Source organism: Lolium perenne, chromosome 1 (assembly GCF_019359855.2).
Source record: "Lolium perenne isolate Kyuss_39 chromosome 1, Kyuss_2.0, whole genome shotgun sequence".
Classification (NCBI taxonomy): domain Eukaryota; kingdom Viridiplantae; phylum Streptophyta; class Magnoliopsida; order Poales; family Poaceae; genus Lolium; species Lolium perenne.
In genome coordinates this window covers 211,690,773-211,713,499 of record NC_067244.2, presented here as the reverse complement: position 1 = coordinate 211,713,499, position 22,727 = coordinate 211,690,773, and the positions used below count along the sequence as shown (strand labels likewise).

Genomic DNA, 22,727 nt, shown 5'->3' with positions numbered 1-22,727 from the left:
CGGAAAACTTGGAGCCAACGCAAATCTAGACTCCTAGCGATCAAAGGCAATCGTTCTGTAACTCGATCGTCACCACCACGTCCACGTGGGACCGTGGACTGCTCCCGCAATCGATCAGCCATGGTAGATATCACAAAAAGCAAACAAACGATCTGCCAATCGATCTGCAGTTGCACATCCCGCAGATAATCTTGAAACTTGACTCTGCCGCACACTTCCTCCTCGATCTTCACCAACAGCATGGCGGCGACGTACCCAATGGTAGCCACAACAATCAAGCAGAAACAACTGAGCAACAAACCAATCTGCACCGTGATCAACCTAGCAATCTGATACCACATGATAAGGCTTGGTTTCCCGATCTTTCACGATGCACCTTGATGATCCGTAGGACCGATAGATCTTGAACTCCCTTGACAGATTCAAGGATACTCAAGCACATATGATTACCCTTGACAACTCAAGAACTCGCACATCTTTATTGGATAACTAGACTAACGTTCGAGACGCCGTCATGGAGCCAACCCCGCAGGGATGGTGATAACTGGAACTCAAGGTTCTACATGATCTGAATCAAAACTAGACTAAACTTAACCCTAGTCGCCCCACCTCCTTATATGAGGGGGAGGGTGGCCGGCCAGCCCCTATTGGGCTGGGGCGCCCCACTATGGGCCTAGTTGGGTTGGACAGGTCCAATCCCAACGGATATCCTAATAACCCTAATTTAGCCCACCACATGACCTGGCTACATTATTATTTCCTAATAACAAGACTATGATAAAATACTGGTACAACCTTAGACTTAATCATCATATCAATGGCTGTCGTCATAGTGTACCAGGCCTGGATATCCATATCACGCACATAGAATGTCGATACGTAACAGTGTAAATTTTCGTTCGAATTTTTTTGACACTTCAAAATATTTTTTCCGCTCGCAGGAGCATATACTCCCACGTGCCAAATTGAATTCTAGGCCATTATCAAGCGTTGACAGATCAGGTCATGAGTCACGAGCTGTATATTGTATTGCATAGGACAATAGATGCTCATCTTACATCTAACCAATTGAGCGGTGACATGCTGGTCCTCATTTGTTTCTGAAAGGGACATGATACTCTAAACTAACCATAGTTTACTGCACGAGCCCAACTAACTTTGCCTCAGTTTACAGGCACGAAACAAATCTGCCGGTCCACTCAGCTGCTCCGGCTTTCCCCTTTCGCCTTCTGCAACTGTATAATCCCATCGGAGGCTTGCGTGCACCTTGGCTCGTCAGACCCATGGAGATCAAGAAGGACGCATGGGGCCTGCTGCTCGTGCTCTTCCTCGGCCAGCTCGTGGCCTTCTCCATGGCCGCCGGCAGCTTCGCCTCCTCCCTCGTCGCTAATCTTGGTACCCATCCTTCTCAATAGCCTAATCCATATGTTCTCAATTATTATTTCATATGGCACTTGCTAATCTTTGTACTCAAATTACACTCTTCCGCATTGGCCTAGTTCATACTTGTTCTGTCCATGTGTATAACACCACTTAATCTTGTGTGAAGTTAAACATGTCAAGGTTAGACCAAATTTATACAAAAAATATGATGCAATACCAAGTCAATATTACTTAATTTATAATGAAATATGTTTCCATAATATATTCATTTGGTATTGTAGATGCTGATGTTTTTTCTATAAACTTAGTTGAACTTAAATAGGTTTGACATAAGACAAGATTAAGTTTACCTCATATACATGGACGGAGGGAGTATAAAAGGAATCATCAGCAGACAGATATAACTTCATATATTTATGCAGGAATTGATGCGCCACTCACACAATCATTCTTCGCATATCTCCTGTTGACCTTAGTTTATGTGCCAATCCTTTTGAGCCGACGACAGAAGCTACAAGTGAGCACAGAGTGTATGAAAATCAGCCATGGGGCTTACCTGATGCGATTTCACACCTCGCTGTTTTGGCCGCTCTTGTCTTGCAGATACCTTGGTATTGGTACTTAGTGCTGTCCTTCGTCGATGTGCAGGGGAACTATCTGGGTGAGTACAAGAAATGCACATTTCAGCGAGATACTAAATGCAATCTTTGCTCCTAGTGATGAACATATAAACATGTTATAATCCTGAAACTTGCATCGCAGTTATCAAGGCATACCAGTACTCATCCATCACCAGCATAACGTTGTTGGATTGTTGGACTATTGTATGGGTCATTGTACTCACCTGGTACGCACTAGGCACAAGATATTCTTTCTGGCAATTTCTGGGGGCCGGGACCTGCGTGGCAGGGCTAGGTCTTGTGCTCCTTTCAGATGCAAAATCTCCAGATGAGCAACGTAAGTAGGTAGCTAATTATTAAAACAACTAGTTAAATTAGAATGCCAGTTACAAAATCTCAGTGATAAACCAAAGCTAGGCACAGGATGAAGTTCTTGACATTAAGAATTCATGGTAGTACAATAATAGTCTAGGAGATCAATTGTACTGCTGAATAAGATAGCAAATTGGCAATATGACAGGTAGAGAGTTGCTCAAATGAAGACCTCACTTAATGAATCCTACAAGCTGAAATTGTTTCCCATTTTTACAGCAGAGATAGATAAGTGTTAACGGATTACAGAAACCTTTCATTTTCCGCAGATCCAAGTAAAATGCCACTTCTAGGGGATACCCTTGTTATTGCTGGGACAGTTTGTTATGCATTTAGCAATGTTGGGCAGGTTGGTTTGTTGGTGATGATATATATCCTGCTACTACCAGTAATATTTTCGCAAAATTCTAATACACGTATCATTTCCTTGAATATGTAGGAATACTGTGTCAAGAAGAATGATCGAGTAGAACTTGTTGCAATGTTTGGACTATTTGGGTTGCTTGTCAGTACAATTCAGATGTATACTCTCTTATTAATTACAAACTAGGAAAAAAAATAAAACTGGCATGTCCATTGTTATAGGCTTATAGCTTTCTATACATTTACTCTGGTTCTTGCATCGTTAAAGTATCAACAGATTTTCTGGAACATGTATATCTTATATATACTCTCCTGGAGCAAATATTCACTTTACCTTTTAACGTGACAACACATCAGATTTATATTCGAAAGGAAGAGCCTAGAAGCAGCTGCCTGGTCTCCAACAATGGTAGAGATCTATAGTTGTGGTTCAACTCTTCTATCTGCAATACACTTTTCTGAATTTTCTGACATAAAAAATCAATCCTGCTAAGTACTTTTCTATTTTTTTTACAGATAAGCTTGTTCGCACGATTTGCCGTTGCACTATTTGTGTTCTACACCATTACTCCTTTAGTTCTTAAGGTTAAGTTCCCTCCAACATGTTAAACAGAAAATAAGTTACACAAGTAGAAAACAACAAAAATATACTCCAGCAAGTGGTTATGAATTATGTGAATAAATAAGTATAAAGTAAGCTACTTGAGTAATGCTAGCTCATTAAGAAGTATGAGACAGAAGGCCCTTTCGTTTCTCATTTGGCGACTGCTTCCATAGACCCCCAACGTCGAACGGGTATGTTGAGCGGAACACAAGGACGACCCAGATTACTCCGCGGCGAGGGGCAGGATCGTCTTTTCAACTTCGATTCGGGTATAGAAATGCCCGCTCCAAAACCCGCAGGACCCGTTAGCCCGAGGAGGTACGCGTATCACCGCGAGAATACATACACGCCCGTACACCTCTTCCGCGTACACGCCCGTACCCCTTCCGCGTACACGCCCGTCAATGCCCACGGGTCCACACACGGGTCCACGCACACGCGCACAGTCCAAAAGAGTCCACTACTTTATCCCCAGTCGGCCGCATCCCCTCCCCACCATCCCCATTTCCGGCAAAAAGCAGAGGAGAGAAAACCCTAACCCTAGTTCTTCGGCGAACGAAGCCTCTCTCCCTACACTCCCATTTCTTCGGCGAAGCACAGATCCGGCAATGGACATGAACCTAGCCGCGGCTGCTGCTGGTTTGGAGGGCGGAGAGGGAGCGGCTGCGGCTGCGGCTGCGGGGGTGGCCGCGGGAGAGGTTGCGGGAGCGGGAGCGGGAGCGGGAGCGGCTGCGCCTTCTGGTGCGGCGGCGGACAGCGGCGCGGGAGCTGCTGGTGCTGATCTGGGCGGCATCGCTGATGCGGTGGCTGCTGCTGCTGCTCGCGCCGCTGCCGAGAGGGAGGCGGCGTACAAGGAAATCGACGCCATGTACGAGGCCAACCAAGATGCGTCCAGCCCTGCGAGGTAAATCTATGTCTCCCCTCTCAGATCTGGTAACCCCTGCAAAGTAGATGTAGTAGATGCGCGTGGATGCTATGTCGATCTGATAACTGCAGCTATGTCCTCGAGTACATCGAGCCCTGCGAGTTAGATCTACTCCCTCCGTCCAGAAATAAGTGGATGCGCGTGGTTTTGAAGAGACATAGGAACTTGATCTTGACATGTTCACACCTGGATATTTCAGGCTCTGTGTGTCATCATCTAGCATTTTATTTCTTTGGTGGTAGCCATTTACATTATTTGAAAAAGTAGGACTTACAAAATCATCTTGTATGTTTCTGAATCCTTTGTCCAATGGACTGGAAAACTTCTCTCCAAATTTACCATTTATCTGGGGACTTGCCTCGTGATCCTATGGGTACATTTATTTGGTTCAAATGATGGACTAGCAGCAACAAACATTGGCGAGTTAATATTACTAGTTGAATGCCCGTTGTGATCTTGTATCCAAAGCAACAAACATTCATTTTTCTTGCACTTCTTCTACCATTGTGATCTTGTATCCAAAGCAATAAACTTTGTATTAAAATCATTACTGTGTACCACTATAAGAAGACGATATCATTCAAACTATTGTGGATTCAGCTAAATTATTCTCAAACAACAAATAAGATACAACTACTAAATAAGTCACTTGCCTAATATAAATGAAAATTGCAGTCATACTAAGTTGGTTTGGAGCTTCTTCATATAGAAATGAGCCTATTTGCCGTTGGGGATTGAAATGGGTCAAGAGCTGAAGGTTTGCTGTTTACCATGATTTGGATACGCAAGAATGTATGATAAACGACTTGAGAACCACTTTTTAATACAGACCTCTCATTTGAATTTTTAAACAAGAAAAACATAGTTAACAGAGTGTTGAACCGTGTAGAAAAGCAATATAAGGCACATCTAAATTTTTACAGACATAAATACTAAACATATGTCTTGACAAGTGTTAAACAAGGAAAAAGTATTGGTATTTCAGACCTTGATTGTGGATCAGGTCCTTGCCCCGTTTCCTGTAGATTCGGTGAATTATGGGAAAGCTTTTTATGTAGATCAACACTATATTGTTCTATGCCAACATATGGAAAATAAAGAGTATGTCAGATGGAAAACTCATCATTTACATCCTGATGTATGTATCAAACAAACCAGAAATAATATTTATTATATCAGCTACTGCTTTATGTCTGCCGCTTGCATAAGAACATAAAGTCCTAAGGAAATTCAAACTTATGCTCAGATTATAAACAGAACAGAAAAATAGTAATTGGACTTCCACTAAGAAAAATAAAAGATATGTTCAAATGAAAGCTACTGCTTTCTTCATGAAAAAAGTACTATAGGAAACAAAATCAGCAACATATGTGACAAGGTAACCAAAAATGGATTGCCTTTTGACAACCTGCAAACCTAGAAATTTTAGGTGGTTGAAGAATGCCTACCTACAGTTGATTTGTTTTTGGATGTCGTAGAAACTCTTAGTAAGCTATTATTTTTGAAATTATTCATGCTTAGTAGTGACTCTTCAGGTTTGCCGAATGTGTGGAAAGTCCTTTCTTGGCGGTATGTAAATCTTGTACCAAGATAGAAAGCATAAATACATTATCTTTAACAGTTTGTAAATCGTGTATCCAAACTCCCATGGTTAAAGTTTGCTCGCTATGTTCCTCAGGTATGAATTGTAATAATTACTCATTAAATTTAGCAGTTAATATTAAGAAGATATGAACTTTGTGAATACCATACCATGTTCTGCATCCTTTAGCCGCTTCCTCACATGTGCCCCTTTATTTGCAGTACAACACAGATGACGACGTCGACGAGGACAACTTTGAGTCCTACGTGCAGAGGCAGGTCAAGGGATTCGAGTCTCGGATTCTGAAGACAGTGCGTAGGGGAAGGCATGCTTGCCCCTTCTGTCCCTGCAAGGTGAAGGACGGCGCGCTGGCTTCCCTTGAGATGCATGCTATGGACACTCGCGACAGCGCCCGCGAGTGGCAGGGCAAGGCTGACCACGAGGCACTTGCAAGGTTTCTGCTGGGTCCTCGCCTTCCCCGTTCCGGCAGGATCCTCAAGAGGCGTCGCAACATCTGAACCTACCATGCATGCCTCAGCCCGATGCTCGCCGCCGTATATATGTTATGTCCTTGGAGCTTATTTCTGTCTGGTTGTAATGGATAACTAAGAACTTTTAGGTTTAATGTGTGTATGTAGAACCTTAAGTTCTACTTATGGAATTTCTTAGTACTAAGAACTTATATCTCCAGTGTTATGCATGAATGCCTGCTTGTTTAGATAAATGCTAGTTATGACTGTTATGCATGAATGCCTGCTTGTTTAGATAAATGCTGGTTATGACTGTTATGCATGAATGCCTTGTTTAGATAAATGCTAGTTATAACTGTTAAGCATGAATGCCTTGTTTAGATAAATGCTAGTTATAACTGTTACTCTTTTATATAGATAAATGCTAGTTATAACTGTTATGCATGCATGAATGCCTTGTTTGTTATTCTCATGCATAGATTGTTTTTCACATAGACTGCTCAGTCTCCGTAGCCAAACTTGTTCGATCCCTCGATAACAAAGTCATTGCCACGTAGAGATGTTATCTAAAATCAACAAGTTTGATTACCATAGAAGGTACAGGTAAGAAAGGAGTAAAAAATAGTCACATATGAGTTTGAGGTAAAAAATAGTCACATATTTGTGTACTTGTGATTATTTCGACGTTGACTAAATAGACCATGCACCATTCCGTGTTAAGTCTCCTAGGTTTCTCACATGAAATAACCATGCACTCAGTTGGACTCACCCTGGCAACACCATCCATATCCACATCCACATCCATCCACTTGATTTGGCATCGAAGGTTTCGTGTGAACACACGAAACCTTTAAAATACTTTTTTTGGTATTTTCATTTAAATTTCCACAAACTAATACATAATTGGGACATGGTTTTCCACAAACTAATACATATTTTGAACCATGGTGGACACAAATATAAAATTTTGCAAAAAAACTAAACCTAACTAGACCGTGCATCCAAGGTTTCCTGTGTTCACTGCTAACAATCCCCAGTCACCCAAACTGGAAAATCCAGCGGGAGGATGAGGCGAACACCCAGAAACTTCCGTGCACGTATTCGCTGCGAAGAAACAACACTCTTCATCAGTCGTCCTCCTCGTCGGTGCTGTCGCCGTGGTTGTCGTGGTTGTCCCGACGGCAGCGCGTCTCGTCGAAAACCTTGACGCTCAAGTCCCTGTCGCCATAGTAGGTGAACAGGAGGATGAAGCCGGCTTCGAGTCTGTGGTGGCGCGCGAACTTCTCCCAGCCGATGTGGAGGTACATCTTGCCGCGCCCGTCGTATATCACGTCGACGATCCACCGGTAGAAGCCGGACGAAGCCTCCCGCAGATGCAGCGTGCCCGGTCGATCGTCGCCGGCGACATAGACGGCGAAGGGGTCAGGAAGTCTCTGGATGCCGCGTGGGTCGCCCTTGAGTACGAGGACGAACTCGAACAGCACGGGCCCCTCCACGTCCATCTCCGGCGATGAAGCCGACGGTGTGGCAGGCGACGGCGAGCGTGCAGCTCTGCCGCGGCCACGGCCACGACCACGTCGGCCTCCGCCTCTCCCAGCCATGGCGTCAACTCTTGTTGAGACGGTGGCGGCAAGGGTTGGGGAGAGAGCCTCTAGGGTTTGTGTGTGAAAGGGACGATGAGAGGCGGCCCTTTTTATAGTCCTTAGGGAGGCGATGGAGCGGTGGGTAGGGAACACTCATGGCCCATCCAGCTGGGTTCTCTAGTTTCTTCTGTCTTTTTTTCCAATTCGAATTTAACTGAAATTTAGTAGTTTATTTTTACAGAAATTCAAAAAATGAAAAAACCTTCACAGTTCGTCTTAGAATGGATACGAGAGTGTGTGCAAAAATTTCTGGAGCGTTTCTCGAAGGTCGAAAAATCCACATTCTTAGAAATGGAACCGTTTGGGTTACATCAAACCACTTTTTCTAAGCTAGTCGATTTTTCGACCTTTGAAAAAAAATCCAGTTTTTTTTACCCAATATGTCACACGTTTTTGTGAACATAATCCGTTGGTTAAAACTTTTTTTGAATTTTTTGAATTTAACCAGATGTGGTGCTGATTTATTCAAATCAAAACTAAAAAACTTTTCAGTTAGGCCGTCAGACATGTAACGCGGTTTGAACTAAGCCCATTAACGTGGAGCATGGATGCGGGGAAGGAATACTCATGGCCCATCCAGCAGGGTTCTCTAGTTTTCTTCTGTTTTTTTCCCAACTCGAATTTAACTGAAATTTAATAGTTTATTTCCATAGAAATTCAAAAAATGAAAAAAACTTAACACTTCGTCTTAGGATGGATATCAGAGTGTGTGCAAAAAATTCTGGAGCGTTTCTCCAAGGTCGAAAAATCCACAGTTTTAGAAACGGAAACGTTTGGGTTACATCAAACCACTTTTTCTAAGCTAGTCGATTTTTCGATCTTTGAAAAAAAATCCAATTTTTTTTACCTAATATGTCACACGTTTTTGTGAACATAATCCGTTGGTTAAAACTTTTTTTGAATTTTTTGAATTTAACCACATGTGGTGCTGATTTATTCAAATCAAAACTAAAAAACTTTTCAGTTAGGCCGTCAGATATGTAACGCGGTTTGAACTAAGCCCATTAACGTGGAGCATGGACGCGGGGAAGGTATACTCATGGCCCATCCAGCAGGGTTCTCTAGTTTTCTTCTGTTTTTTTCCCAACTCGAATTTAACTGAAATTTAATAGTTTATTTTCACAGAAATTCAAAAAATGAAAAAAACTTAACAATTCGTCTTAGGATGGATATCAGAGTGTGTGCAAAAATTTCTGGAGCGTTTCTCGAAGGTCGAAAAATCCACATTTTTAGAAACGGAACCGTTTGGGTTACATCAAACCAGTTTTTCTAAGCTAGTCGATTTTTCGACCTTCCAAAAAAAATCCAGTTTTTTTTACCCAATATGTCACACGTTTTTGTGAACATAATCCGTTGGTTAAAACTTTTTTGAATTTTTTGAATTTAACCGGATGTGCTGCAGATTTAAAGAAAAATTTAAAAACTAAATTTTATCAGAGACATGTAACGGGCCAATGCACGCGGGGAGGGAACTCATGGGCCATGGCTTTATCTGTCAACTTTTTTTCGCCTGAATTTAACAGAAATTTATAGGTTTACTATCACAAAAATTGAAATAAATAAAAAACTTCACAAATTTTGGAAACCAATAACTTTTACCTAATTTTTTTTCTCTTTTTCATTTAAACACAGATACGAACATTACACAAACCATTACATAGTTTAAAACAAGATTAGAACATTGAAAAATGAGGAAACCTAACTAGTGTCGTCCTCGGGTGTTTCCTGTGTTCGCTGCCAAGAAAGAACACTCCCAGGCACCCAGACTGGAAACGTACACTAGTGGTTCTATTGGCCGGTGGCCATTTTCGCTGCAAAGAAAGAACACTCGAAAATATCTAACTGTCGGTGCTCGAGCTTGACTCGCTGATGTGGTAGTATCTCCGGCAGGATGTGCCGTCGAACACTTTGACGACCATGTCGCCATCCCCATCGTAGCAGAAGATAAGCTGGCAGCCGGGTTCGAGATCGAGGTAGCGGGCGAACTTGTCCCACCCGGTGTGCAGGTACATCTTGCCCTGGCCGTCGAACAATACCTCGACACGCCATCGACGAAAGTTGCAGCTTGCCTCCCGTAGCTGCAACTCTGCCGGCTCGACGCCATCGACAAACTCGGCGAACTTGTCCGGAAGCCGCTTGATGCCGAGAGGGTCCTGGTCGATGCGTAGGATGAATTCGAAGCACGTCGCCTCCTCCGAAGACAATGACGGCGCTGGCGACGACCAGCGGCTGGGTGATGCTGCTCCAGCACGGCGACCGCGCCCTCGGCCTCGACGGCCTCGACCGCCTCGCCGCCCACCAAAACCAGCCATGGATTCCTTCGCGGGCTTGTGGGTGGGCTGCGCTACGGTGCAGGTTGTGCGGCGGCTAGGGTTTGTGCGGGAGTAGATGAGGCAGCCGAACGAGCGCCGCTATATAATGCCCCAGGCAACCGTGGTCGGCGGCGGCCGCTGTGCACGCGTGGCGTCGCCAATAAATTCATTGGCAGAGGTGGGCGGTGGCTGATGGGCACGCGTGGCGTCGCCAATAACTTCATTGGCAGAGGTGGGCGGCGGCCGCTCGGGAGCCGAGGAATGGCCATTCTCACGTGGCGGTCGAAGCGACTCCGAGCGGGCCCTACAATACCTAGCTCTACGCCGTTGGATGGAGGCCTTTTATAGGAAAACACTCGTGCACGGCTGCGATCTGCTGAGCGACGGCAATCTGCGAGAGGCTCACTCCGCAGTATGATTAGTCTAGGGAGGAGACGTGGTTCGGACCGTTGCACGGTTTTGTCCGTCGCAGACTTCGCCATGCATGCGCCGCACCAACTCGAGCGCTCAGCGAGGCAGACGACGATTCAGAGCCATTTATGGTCGCCGATTCAGAGCAATAAAGGAAGACTGAATCAGGCGCACCGCATTGACACGGATACACACGCGCAACCCATTCCACGGACACGGAAACAGCGCGACGTTTCATTGTAATTAATTGATCGATTTGGCGCCCTATTTATACCCCCTCTTTCCCTCTCCACTCGGCGCGACACACAATCCATATATTCTCCACTTGAAGCTAATCCCCACCCAAGACCTTGCAACGCACCGGTAGGATGCAGTTCAACGCACCGGTCTTCCGTCGGCCTCCTACTGTGCCCGAGCGACGCTACCCGGCGGGCGTCGTCGTGGAGAACACACTCCGCGTGTGGGCCATCTCCAGGTGGAGGGGACCGGTCGAGCTTGCCCGCGCGTTCCTCACCGCCGGCTTTGCCCACCTCCCTTCGGACGCGCCGGTGATGTTTCGCCTCGACGAGGCCCGTGACCACACGCGCGCCTTCCTCTTGTTCCTCACGGTCACCTTCACCAACCGCTACGACGCGTACGAGCTCCTCGGCAAAGTCTTTTGGTGCGGCTGCGAGTTCATAGCATTCACTACGTTCAACATCTACACCAACTTTGAGTGCCACTTTCCCACGCGCAACATGATGCACACCCTTCCCTACAACTTCGACGAAGAGGAGGAGGAGGAGGAGGAGTGAAGTTCACGATGGCGGTGAAGCTGCCGGGGCTACTTGAGGATGGTCATGTTTAGTTTCATTAGTTTTAACATGTGTTTGTTATGTTTCCCGCTTTTTCTATGTCATGTCGTGTGCTACTCGTTTGAATTATGTACGTGCGAAAGGTTGAATTACTTATCTGTACTTTTTATCGTGCAAAAAAGTACTTATCTCATTGTGGAACAAATAACATCAACCCCAAATAAGTTCAACACCCAAAGTAAAAAAGTTCTACAAGTCTATGAGACCTTCCGGACACAAATCCACCCTAGCATTACAACTAGTGGAAATAATATCTGATAATGTTTTTTACGCACGTGCTTTCGCCGCGATGTCAAGGACATCCTTCTTCGCCTTCTCGTGCATGTTTGATTCTGCCATTATAATTTTGGCGGCAGTCATATTCCTGTTCTTGTTTATCGTTTCCTGCAACAATTATTATGTAGTTTAGATTACCGGGAGAGATAAACATGTGTGTAACAAAGATACTATAGATAAGAGGTAACCTGCGAAAATTCGGCCGTTAGTTCATCTCCATCCCAGTGCTCCATACATGCTAACAGGAACAGTCCACATGAGTTCCTGCATATAGATCAGAGGTAAACTATCTGCAATAGGCATCAATAGTAATGGTGTAAGATTAACGGTGGACTCACGTATCACTTTGCATAGGTATTGGGTATCTTTTAATTTCCCAAATAAACGTCTGGATACTTCTTTGTTGATATCTCATTGTTCGCAAACTCGACGTCCTTCAAGATTTCTTCTCTCTGTGAAGCATAAAATTTAAGTACAGTGCACTGAGTACCAAAAGGTGGTCTTACATTCCGTGATCAAAAGTCATACCAGCTTTTCCACAAAATCCTTGCTCTGCTCAAGGCGCCATAACGAGTCTAGCACCTGAAATTCCTTCTTGTCACTGTGCATGACGACGGTGACCCAGTGGCATTTGGAAATGTTAACCGAGAAATAAGCCTACCAAAAATACATAGTTAATAATTAATGCATTAATAGTTAATTTTGAAACCTCTCACTTAATAATGTACAAGCAATCATTACCTTGTTAGTGCCAAAATATTCCAGCTCGCATCTTTCGTAGCAACTTGACATTTCTGCAATATCCGTCGTGTCAAGGTTTTTCTTTTTCCATCGCTGCCTTCTCGGTCGATTTTCGACTATAGAATTTGCCCTCCATGCAGGGCATATTGTCCTATCCTTCAATTTTAATCTCAGCTCAGCCAAGTAACACTCAATGACCTGCATATAATTCAAACAGGTGATCACTCCAGAGCACATATATATTCAAGCCTAGGAGAAATAGAAGGATGACATCGGTTGTTGGACTTACAGTGCCGCACAGCCATCCACGGTCAAGGATAGGTTTAAGAAATTCAGCCCTCGCCACAGCCCCGTCTTCATTCTCGTACACAGTCTTACTTCTTTGGTTTTTTTTGTAGATTTGCATATTATCCGAATATACTCGGCAGCCGTGTCAATTATCTCCGGTGTCAGCGGATTTGATCCGTCCGTGGCATATTCGTTGTTGAACAAAGCATCAGGACCTATCGACAACAACCATATATAGTTAATTATGTGAACAAGATTCCTTGATATAGTGCAAAATATTTCAGAAAATATACCTTTTCTGACTGCGCGTGGAAACCGTTTAGGACAGTTCTCGGTCATCACAATGCTTGGGGAACTTAATTTGCGAGGAGCTTTGCGTTTGCGCTTCCCAGAGACATCTTCCTTTTTCTCCTCCTTTTTGCCACATACATCATCTTTTTTCTCCTCCTTCTTCCCACTTTCTATCGCTTTCCGGCAGATCGTGTTCAAGCTATCAAATTCTTCTGATGCATCTGGAAGAGTTAAATCAATAGGTGCCGAGCAGGACGATTCAGGTGTAGCCTTGTCGTCGATGATTATGGGTACTTCAGGGGTGTCTCCGTGCTTAGGCGCTGGTGTCGTGTACCCAGCATTAGCAGTCTTCTTCTTGTCGGTGGGTGTCACGAAGTTCGAATCATCCATCGGCTCACTCTTCTTACTTGCATCTTCCAATTCATCGTCATGTTGATCCTTAACTGAATTCAAAAATGATGCAGTGCCGTCTGACTTGATGTCGTCATTGTCCATGAAATCTTTAGGCGGAAGGCCGCCATGGCTAGGTGTGGAGGCCGCTCCTTCTTTTTTGTCTTCCACCTCCTGATCTTCGTCATCAGACATGTCAGCCTTGCCTGCCCTGTACGCAACTCCTTTCGCGTTAAGCATTTTTAGGACTTTCTGCAGAACAAAATTCAGAAGGTAATTAATGTCATGCTGTGTAGAGATGCATTTCAGCAGATAGAAGCATACAAAAAATAGTCCATGTCACCTGAGCAGATACGTCTGCAAATTTGTCCATATGTTTGCTTATTGATGTGTCTATGTGATTGGTCAGTTTAATCAGAATCTGCTCAACCATGACCTCCATTCTTGAATCATCCACTGAACCTGGCGTTTTCATGCTAGAACCTGAAGCTTTAGCTCTTTTACTTTGCTTCCTCTTTGATCTTGGAGGAACGTCAGGTGTGTGGATCACCTCCCTTCTGTGGTTAGCAGATATGTCGTCGTCAATCTAGAAGGAATGCACATGAAGTGATGATGTAAGTCCACATGAAATGATGAAGATAATAGTACATGAGTAAGAGAAAACTTACCAAGCCTGTTCCTCGTCCATGTTGGTATTCAATGTTGTCTCTCTTACTCGCCTCTTCTTCTGTCCAGTTCCTCATCAACGGCTTTGATGACGTCAATTGTGAACCAGTTGGGTGCACTTTTTCATAGTAAATATACTGCATATGTTGGCACAACAGTTAAACACCTTTATACATTGTTGGATTTTTTTTAAGAGAATGGACGTGGTGAGGAGAAATATACCTGAAGCAGGGCTAGGTTGCCGCGGGGCCATTGCACCATCTCATGTTCACTTCGCAGTTTCTTTATATTGTTAATTAAATAAGAACGTGTGAAACCATTGAAGTTCATTTTCTTCAAACGTGACACGTACTTAACAATTGCCCAATACTCCAACGGAACTGTTGAGCTGGACTGTGGTGCAAGAACTGTACCAAGGGCCACAAGAACAACTCTTCGAAGGAAGTCATTGATACGTCTCCGACGTATCGATAATTTCTTATGTTCCATGCCACATTATTGATGTTATCTACATGTTTTATGCACACTTTATGTCATATTCGTGCATTTTCTGGAACTAACCTATTAACAAGATGCCGAAGTGCGATTCTGTTTTCTGCTGTTTTTGGTTTCAGAAATCCTAGTAAGGAAATATTCTCGGAATTGGACGAAATCAAAGCCCAGGGGCCTATTTTCTCACGAAGCTTCCAGAAGTCCGAAGGAGAGACGAAGAGGGGCCACGGAGGGGCCAAACTATAGGGCGGCGCGGCCCCCCCCTTGGCCGCGCGGCCCTGTGGTGTGGGGCCCCCGTGCCGCCTCTTGACCTGCCCTTTCGCCTATAAAAAGTCTCCGTGACGAAAACCCCAGTACCGAGAACCACGATACGGAAAACCTTCCAGAGACGCCGCCGCCGCCGATCCCATCTCGGGGGATCCAGGAGATCGCCTCCGGCACCCTGCCGGAGAGGGGAATCATCTCCCGGAGGACTCTACGCCGCCATGGTCACCTCCGGTGTGATGTGTGAGTAGTCTACCCCTGGACTATGGGTCCATAGCAGTAGCTAGATGGTTGTCTTCTCCCCATTGTGCTATCATTGTCGGATCTTGTGAGCTGCCTAACATGATCAAGATCATCTATCTGTAATTCTATATGTTGCGTTTGTTGGGATCCGATGAATAGAGAATACTTGTTATGTTGATTATCAAAGCTATGCTTATGTGTTGTTTATGATCTTGCATGCTCTCCGTTATTAGTAGATGCTCTGGCCAAGTTGATGCTAGTAACTCCAAGAGGGAGTATTTATGCTCGATAGTGGGTTCATGCCTCTGTGAATCTGGAGGAGTGACAAGAACCACTAAGGTTATGGATGTGGTGTTGCCACTAGGGATAAAACATTAGTGCTATGTTCAAGGATGTAGTCACTAGTTACATTACGCGCAATACTTAATGCAATTGTCTGTTGTTAGCAACTTAATACCGGAGGGGTTCGGATGATAACCTGAATGTGGACTTTTTAGTCATAGATGAATTATGGATGGCGGTCTATGTACTTTGTCGTAATGCCCAATTAAATCTCACTATACTCATCATGATATGTATGTGCATGGTCATGCTCTCTTTATTTGTCAATTGCCCAACTGTAATTTGTTCACCCAACATGTTGTTCGTCTTATGGGAGAGACACCTCTAGTGAACTGTGGACCCGGTCCAATTCTCTTTCTTGAAATACAATCTCTTGCAATCTTTGTTCTACTGTTTTCGCAAACAATCATCTTCCACACAATACGGTTAATCCTTTGTTACAGCAAGCCGGTGAGATTGACAACCTCACTGTTTCGTTGGGGCAAAGTACTTTGGTTGTGTTGTGCAGGTTCCACGTTGGCGCCGGAATCTCTCGGTGTTGCGCCGCACTACATCCCGCCGCCATCAACCTTCAACGTGCTTCTTGGCTCCTCCTGGTTCGATAAACCTTGGTTTCTTTCTGAGGGAAAACTTGCTGCTGTGCGCATCATACCTTCCTCTTGGGGTTGCCCAACGAACGTGTGAAATACACGCCATCAAGCATATTTTCTCGGCGCCGTTGCCGGGAGATCAAGACACGCTGCAAGGGGAGTCTCCACTTCTCAATCTCTTTACTTTGTTTTTGTCTTGCTTAGTTTTATTTACTACTTTGTTTGCTGCACTAAATCAAAATACAAAAAATTAGTTGCTAGTTTTACTTTATTTGCTATCTTGTTTGCTATATCAAAAACACAAAAAAATTAGTTTACTTGCATTTACTTTATCTAGTTTGCTTTATTTACTGCTACTAAAATGAGTAATCCTGAAGTTGAAGTTCGCACGTTTAAGCAACGAGGGGGAGAATGTTTGAGAGATGCTTGGTATAGAATTAGCGATGCTCATAATAGATGCACTAAGAAGCACTCCACCATTATTTTACTCAGAATTTTTATGTTGGTATATCTAGCTGGAATAGATATGTTCTTGATAGTCTCGCAAAAGGTGACTTCCTAAGTACTCCTGCATTAGAAGCTAGTTGCATTATTGAGAGCTTATTTGGAATACCCCTGTTGATAAAGTTAAAACTGAAATCTCTCTTGAAGATGTTATGAAAAAATTGGAAACCATAGAGAAAAATTTTCCAAGTATTGAAGCTAAATTGGAAATATTACTTGATAAAACTGATGAACTTGATAAATCCTTAGGAGGAATTGATGAAAGAATTAGTGTCCTAGGAACTAATGCTGACCATGATGATCAAATCAATAGGATTGATGAACTTGAAAAAGCTATGGGAACCTTGGGTTCAACATTTTCTTCTCTTAAATATAAGGAGAAAGCTTATGTGGGTAAGGAGCAAAAGTTTATGTATGTCTCTAAAGTGCCTAGACCAAAGAAGTATTATTATAGACCTAAAATTGACAAAGCCCTTAGTACCACTATGGATGGGGGAGCTCATGATAACGATGCACCATCTCTTGATAATACTTGATACACACTTTCTGCGCCTAGCTGAAAGGCGTTAAAGAAAAGCGCTTATGGGAGACAACCCATGTTTTTACCTACAGTACTTTGTTTTTATTTTGTGTCTTGGAAGTTGTTTACTACTGTAGCAACCTCTCCTTATCTTAGTTTTGTGTTTTGTTGTGCCAAGTTAAGCCGTTGATAGAAAAGTAAGTACTAGATTTGGATTACTGCACAGTTCCAGATTTCTTTGCTGTCACGAATCTGGGTCCACCTCCCTGTAGGTAACTCAGAAAATTAAGCCAATTTACGTGCATGATCCTCAGATATGTACGCAACTTTCATTCAATTTGAGCATTTTCATTTGAGCAAGTATGGTGCCATTTTAAAATTCGTCAATACGAACTGTTCTGTTTTGACAGATTCTGCCTTTTATTTCGCATTGCCTCTTTCGCTATGTTGGATGAATTTCTTTGATCCACTAATGTCCAGTAGCATTATGCAATGTCCAGAAGTGTTAAGAATTATTGTGTCACCTCTGAATATGTCAATTTATAATGTGCACTAACCCTCTAATGAGTTGTTTCGAGTTTGGTGTGGAGGAAGTTTTCAAGGATCAAGAGAGGAGTATGATGCAACATGATCAAGGAGAGTGAAAGCTCTAAGCTTGGGGATGCACCCGGTGGTTCACCCCTGCATATATCAAGAAGACTCAAGCGTCTAAGCTTGGGGATGCCCAAGGCATCCCCTTCTTCATCGACAACATTATCAGGTTCCTCCCCTGAAACTATATTTTTATTCCATCACATCTTATGTGCTTTTTCTTGGAGCGTCGGTTTGTTTTTGTTTTTGTTTTGTTTGAATAAAATGGATCCTAGCATTCACTTTATGGGAGAGATACACGCTCCGCTGTAGCATATGGACAAGTATGTCCTTGGTTTCTACTCATAGTATTCATGGCGAAGTTTCTCCTTCGTTAAATTGTTATATGGTTGGAATTGGAAAATGATACATGTAGTAATTGCTATTAATGTCTTGGGTAATGTGATACTTGGCAATTGTTGTGCTCATGTTTAAGCTCTTGCATCATATGCTTTGCACCCATTAATGAAGAAATACATAGAGCATGCTGAAATTTGGTTTGCATATTTGGTTTCTCTAAGGTCTAGATAATTTCTAGTATTGAGTTTGAACAACAAGGAAGACGGTGTAGAGTCTTATAATGTTTTCAATATGTCTTTTATGTGAGTTTTGCTGCACCGGTTCATCCTTGTGTTTGTTTCAAATAAGCCTTGCTAGCCTAAACCTTGTATCGAGAGGGAATACTTCTCATGCATCCAAAATACTTGAGCCAACCACTATGCCATTTGTGTCCACCATACCTACCTATACTACATGGTATTTTCCGCCATTCCAAAGTAAATTGCTTGAGTGCTACCTTTAAAATTCCATCATTCACCTTTGCAATATATAGCTCATGGGACAAATAGCTTAAAAACTGTTGTGGTATTGAATATGTCATTATGCACTTTATCTCTTATTAAGTTGCTTGTTGTGCGATAACCATGTTCACTGGGGACGCCATCAACTTTTCATTGGTTGAATTTCATGTGAGTTGCTATGCATGTTCGTCTTGTCTGAAGTAAGAGAGATCTACCACCATAGGGTTAAGCATGCATATGTTAGAGAAGAACATTGGGCCGCTAACTAAAGCCATGCTCCATGGTGGAAGTTTCAGTTTTGGACAATAATCCTCAAATCTCAAATGAGAAAATTATTAATTGTTGTTATATGCTTATGCATAAAAGAGGAGTCCATTATCTGTTGTCTATGTTGTCCCGGTATGGATGTCTAAGTTGAAGAATAATCAATAGCGAGAAATCCAATGCGAGCTTTCTCCTTAGACCTTTGTACAAAGCGGCATAGAGGTACCCCTTTGTGACACTTGGTAAAAACAATGCATTGTGATGATCCGGTAGTCCAAGCTAATTAGGACAAGGTGCGGGCACTATTAGTATACTATGCATGAGGCTTGCAACTTATTAGATATAATTTACATGATGCATATGCTTTATTACTACCGTTGACAAAATTGTTTCATGTTTTCAAAATCAAAGCTCTAGCACAAATATAGCAATCGATGCTTTTCCTCTATGGAGGACCATTCTTTTACTTTCAATGTTGAGTCAGTTCACCTATTTCTCTCCACCTCAAGAAACAAACACTTGTGTGAACTATGCATTGATTCCTACATACTTGCTTATTGCACTTATTATATTACTCTATGTTGACAATATCCATGAGATATACATGTTACAAGTTGAAAGCAACCGCTGAAACTTAATCTTCTTTTGTGTTGCTTCAATACCTTTACTTTGAATTATTGCTTTATGAGTTAACTCTTATGCAAGACTTATTGATGCTTGTCTTGAAGTGCTATTCATAAAAAGTCTTTGCTATATGATTCACTTGTTTACTCATGTCATATACATTGTTTTGATCGCTGCATTCACTACATATGCTTTACAAATAGTATGATCAAGATTATGATGGCATGTCGCTCCAGAAATTATCTGTGTTATCGTTTTACCTGCTCGGGACGAGCAGAACTAAGCTTGGGGATGCTGATACGTCTCCGACGTATCGATAATTTCTTATGTTCCATGCCACATTATTGATGTTATCTACATGTTTTATGCACACTTTATGTCATATTCGTGCATTTTCTCGGAACTAACCTATTAACAAGATGCCGAAGTGCCGATTCTTGTTTCTGCTGTTTTTGGTTTCAGAAATCCTAGTAAGGAAATATTCTCGAATTGGATGAAATCAAAGCCCAGGGCCTATTTTCTCACGAAGCTTCCCGAAGTCCGAAGGAGAGACGAAGAGGGGCCACGGAGGGGCCACACTATAGGCGGCGCGGCCCCCTTGGCCGCGCGGCCCCGTGGTGTGGGGCCCCGTGCCGCCTCTTGACCTGCCCTTTCGCCTATAAAAAGTCTCCGTGACGAAAACCCCAGTGCCGAGAACCACGATACGGAAAACCTTCCGGAGACGCCGCCGCCGCCGATCCCATCTCGGGGGATCCAGAGATCACCTCCGGCACCACTGCCGGAGAGGGAATCATCTCCCGGAGGACTCTACGCCGCCATGGTCGCCTCCGGTGTGATGTGTGAGTAGTCTACCCCTGGACTATGGGTCCATAGCAGTAGCTAGATGGTTGTCTTCTCCCCATTGTGCTATCATTGTCGGATCTTGTGAGCTGCCTAACATGATCAAGATCATCTATCTGTAATTCTATATGTTGCGTTTGTTGGGATCCGATGAATAGAGAATACTTGTTATGTTGATTATCAAAGCTATGCTTATGTGTTGTTTATGATCTTGCATGCTCTCCGTTATTAGTAGATGCTCTGGCCAAGTTGATGCTAGTAACTCCAAGAGGGAGTATTTATGCTCGATAGTGGGTTCATGCCTCTGTGAATCTGGAGGAGTGACAAGAACCACTAAGGTTATGGATGTGCTGTTGCCACTAGGGATAAAACATTAGTGCTATGTTCAAGGATGTAGTCACTAGTTACATTACGCGCAATACTTAATGCAATTGTCTGTTGTTAGCAACTTAATACCGGAGGGGGTTCGGATGATAACCTGAAGGTGGACTTTTTAGGCATAGATGCAGTTGGATGGCGGTCTATGTACTTTGTCGTAATGCCCAATTAAATCTCACTATACTCATCATGATATGTATGTGCATGGTCATGCTCTCTTTATTTGTCAATTGCCCAACTGTAATTTGTTCACCCAACATGCTGTTCGTCTTATGGGAGAGACACCTCTAGTGAACTGTGGACCCCGGTCCAATTCTCTTTACTGAAATACAATCTACTGCAATACTGTTCTACTGTTTTCTGCAAACAATCATCTTCCACACAATACGGTTAATCCTTTGTTACAGCAAGCCGGTGAGATTGACAACCTCACTGTTTCGTTGGGGCAAAGTACTTTGGTTGTGTTGTGCAGGTTCCACGTTGGCGCCGGAATCTCTGGTGTTGCGCCGCACTACATCCCGCCGCCATCAACCTTCAACGTGCTTCTTGGCTCCTCCTGGTTCGATAAACCTTGGTTTCTTTCTGAGGGAAAACTTGCTGCTGTGCGCATCATACCTTCCTCTTGGGGTTGCCCAACGAACGTGTGAAATACACGCCATCAGTCATCATCGGCTAATCCGCTCTTGATTGCGTCCGAGATCAATCCATCAATACTCAGACTGCCGGTGGACTTGTTCAGAAAACGAGATGGTATATCATTTTCTGCATATTCCCCATCCTCATAAAGGATGGTGTCAATATCCAGCCCATCTGCTGCTTTGTCCTTCAGACCAAAAATTTCCTCCACATCGACTCCTTTTATAGTAATCGAGGTTTGATCTTTTTGCAAGTTGAATGTTTCTGACTCTGCGTCAAATGCCTTAAACATGAGGCTAAGTATAGACGATCGTGGACTTATACTCTTCATGTGAATCAAGCTTTGTAAATCAGCTTCAGCGAGTTTACATCGCTGAGCTTGTGTCATTCTTGTTAAAAAGCCCACCCAACGATCCACATCGCACACACCAATTTTCAACTTACTGTTCATAAAAACGAGTAGATAAATGTTAAAATTTGTGTGCAAGTATAATGCCATGCAACATAATTTCTAAAGTCATATTTATGTTACGTATGAAAGGGCCGGATATTTTTTCTTAGATCATAATTCTATCCGCTATCTTTATCAAAGCGATGATTTGCGTTGAACAAAAATTTCCACTAACAAGTGTTAAGATCTAAAATTCAAAGAACAATTATATTGACATCGATTACTGCCTATGATCTCACCATAATCACAAAAGCTATAAGGATATCATACGTACAGAAACATCCCAAACAAAAAACACGTACTGCATACAAGCAATAAGGCAAGGCAATACCTCGATGTTTGCATGTCTTGTGAGCAGCTAGAGGAGGCTTTCTCGCCGATAAGGGATGGGGAGGGAGGCGGCGGTAGTCAGATCTCACGGATGGCGGCGGCGTTGGGCGAGAGTGCTGGCGCCTAAAAAATGTGGAAGATGAGCTTACCCTGCCAATCTTCGTGATTATCGTGCGTCAAGTTATGGTAGTTTCCTTCATCGCACGAAGGACGTGGGGTAATTGCGCGCGCGGTGCGTTGACCATTAACAGATGGGCCATTAGATTAGCCGTGCGGCCCAGGCCCAGAAGTAAAGGACGCTTTATTTAGAACGAGAGCAAGGTAGAAACCCTACAATTCCCCTTCAACGCCTCTACCTACGACTTCATCTACTCTAGATCGAACGTCGTGCCGCCGGCAAAGTCATGTCTTCCTCGAGCTCGGCCACTATAATCTGGCACCCAAGTTATGGTCCTCTCCCTATGATCAAGTGCACGAGCTGCCGGTGGCGCGTCGTGGAGAGGAAAACAGCCTCCACAACGTCCAACGCTGGCGATTTCGTCAGGTGCAATAATCACATTGTAAGATGTTTTTAATGTTATTCAATATCCGTCTATTGTCATCAGGACTTGTGCCAAAATTGTAAGTA

The 22,727-nt window shown here is 43.4% G+C and overlaps 1 protein-coding gene across 1 annotated transcript in view; it reads left to right on the top strand.

Moving 5' to 3' along the window:
• The first annotated feature begins 1,145 nt into the window (after positions 1-1,145).
• LOC127323121 (uncharacterized) overlaps positions 1,146-22,727 on the top strand; it is a 98,987-nt gene continuing 77,405 nt past the window's right edge. The window contains exons 1-8 of the mRNA XM_051351324.2: positions 1,146-1,395; positions 1,806-1,900; positions 1,987-2,044; positions 2,146-2,340; positions 2,645-2,724; positions 2,815-2,897; positions 3,096-3,147; positions 3,255-3,323. Coding sequence (XP_051207284.1) covers positions 1,284-1,395; positions 1,806-1,900; positions 1,987-2,044; positions 2,146-2,340; positions 2,645-2,724; positions 2,815-2,897; positions 3,096-3,147; positions 3,255-3,323 — 744 coding nt within the window. The 5' untranslated portion in view covers positions 1,146-1,283. The remainder of the gene's footprint in view (positions 1,396-1,805; positions 1,901-1,986; positions 2,045-2,145; positions 2,341-2,644; positions 2,725-2,814; positions 2,898-3,095; positions 3,148-3,254; positions 3,324-22,727) is intronic.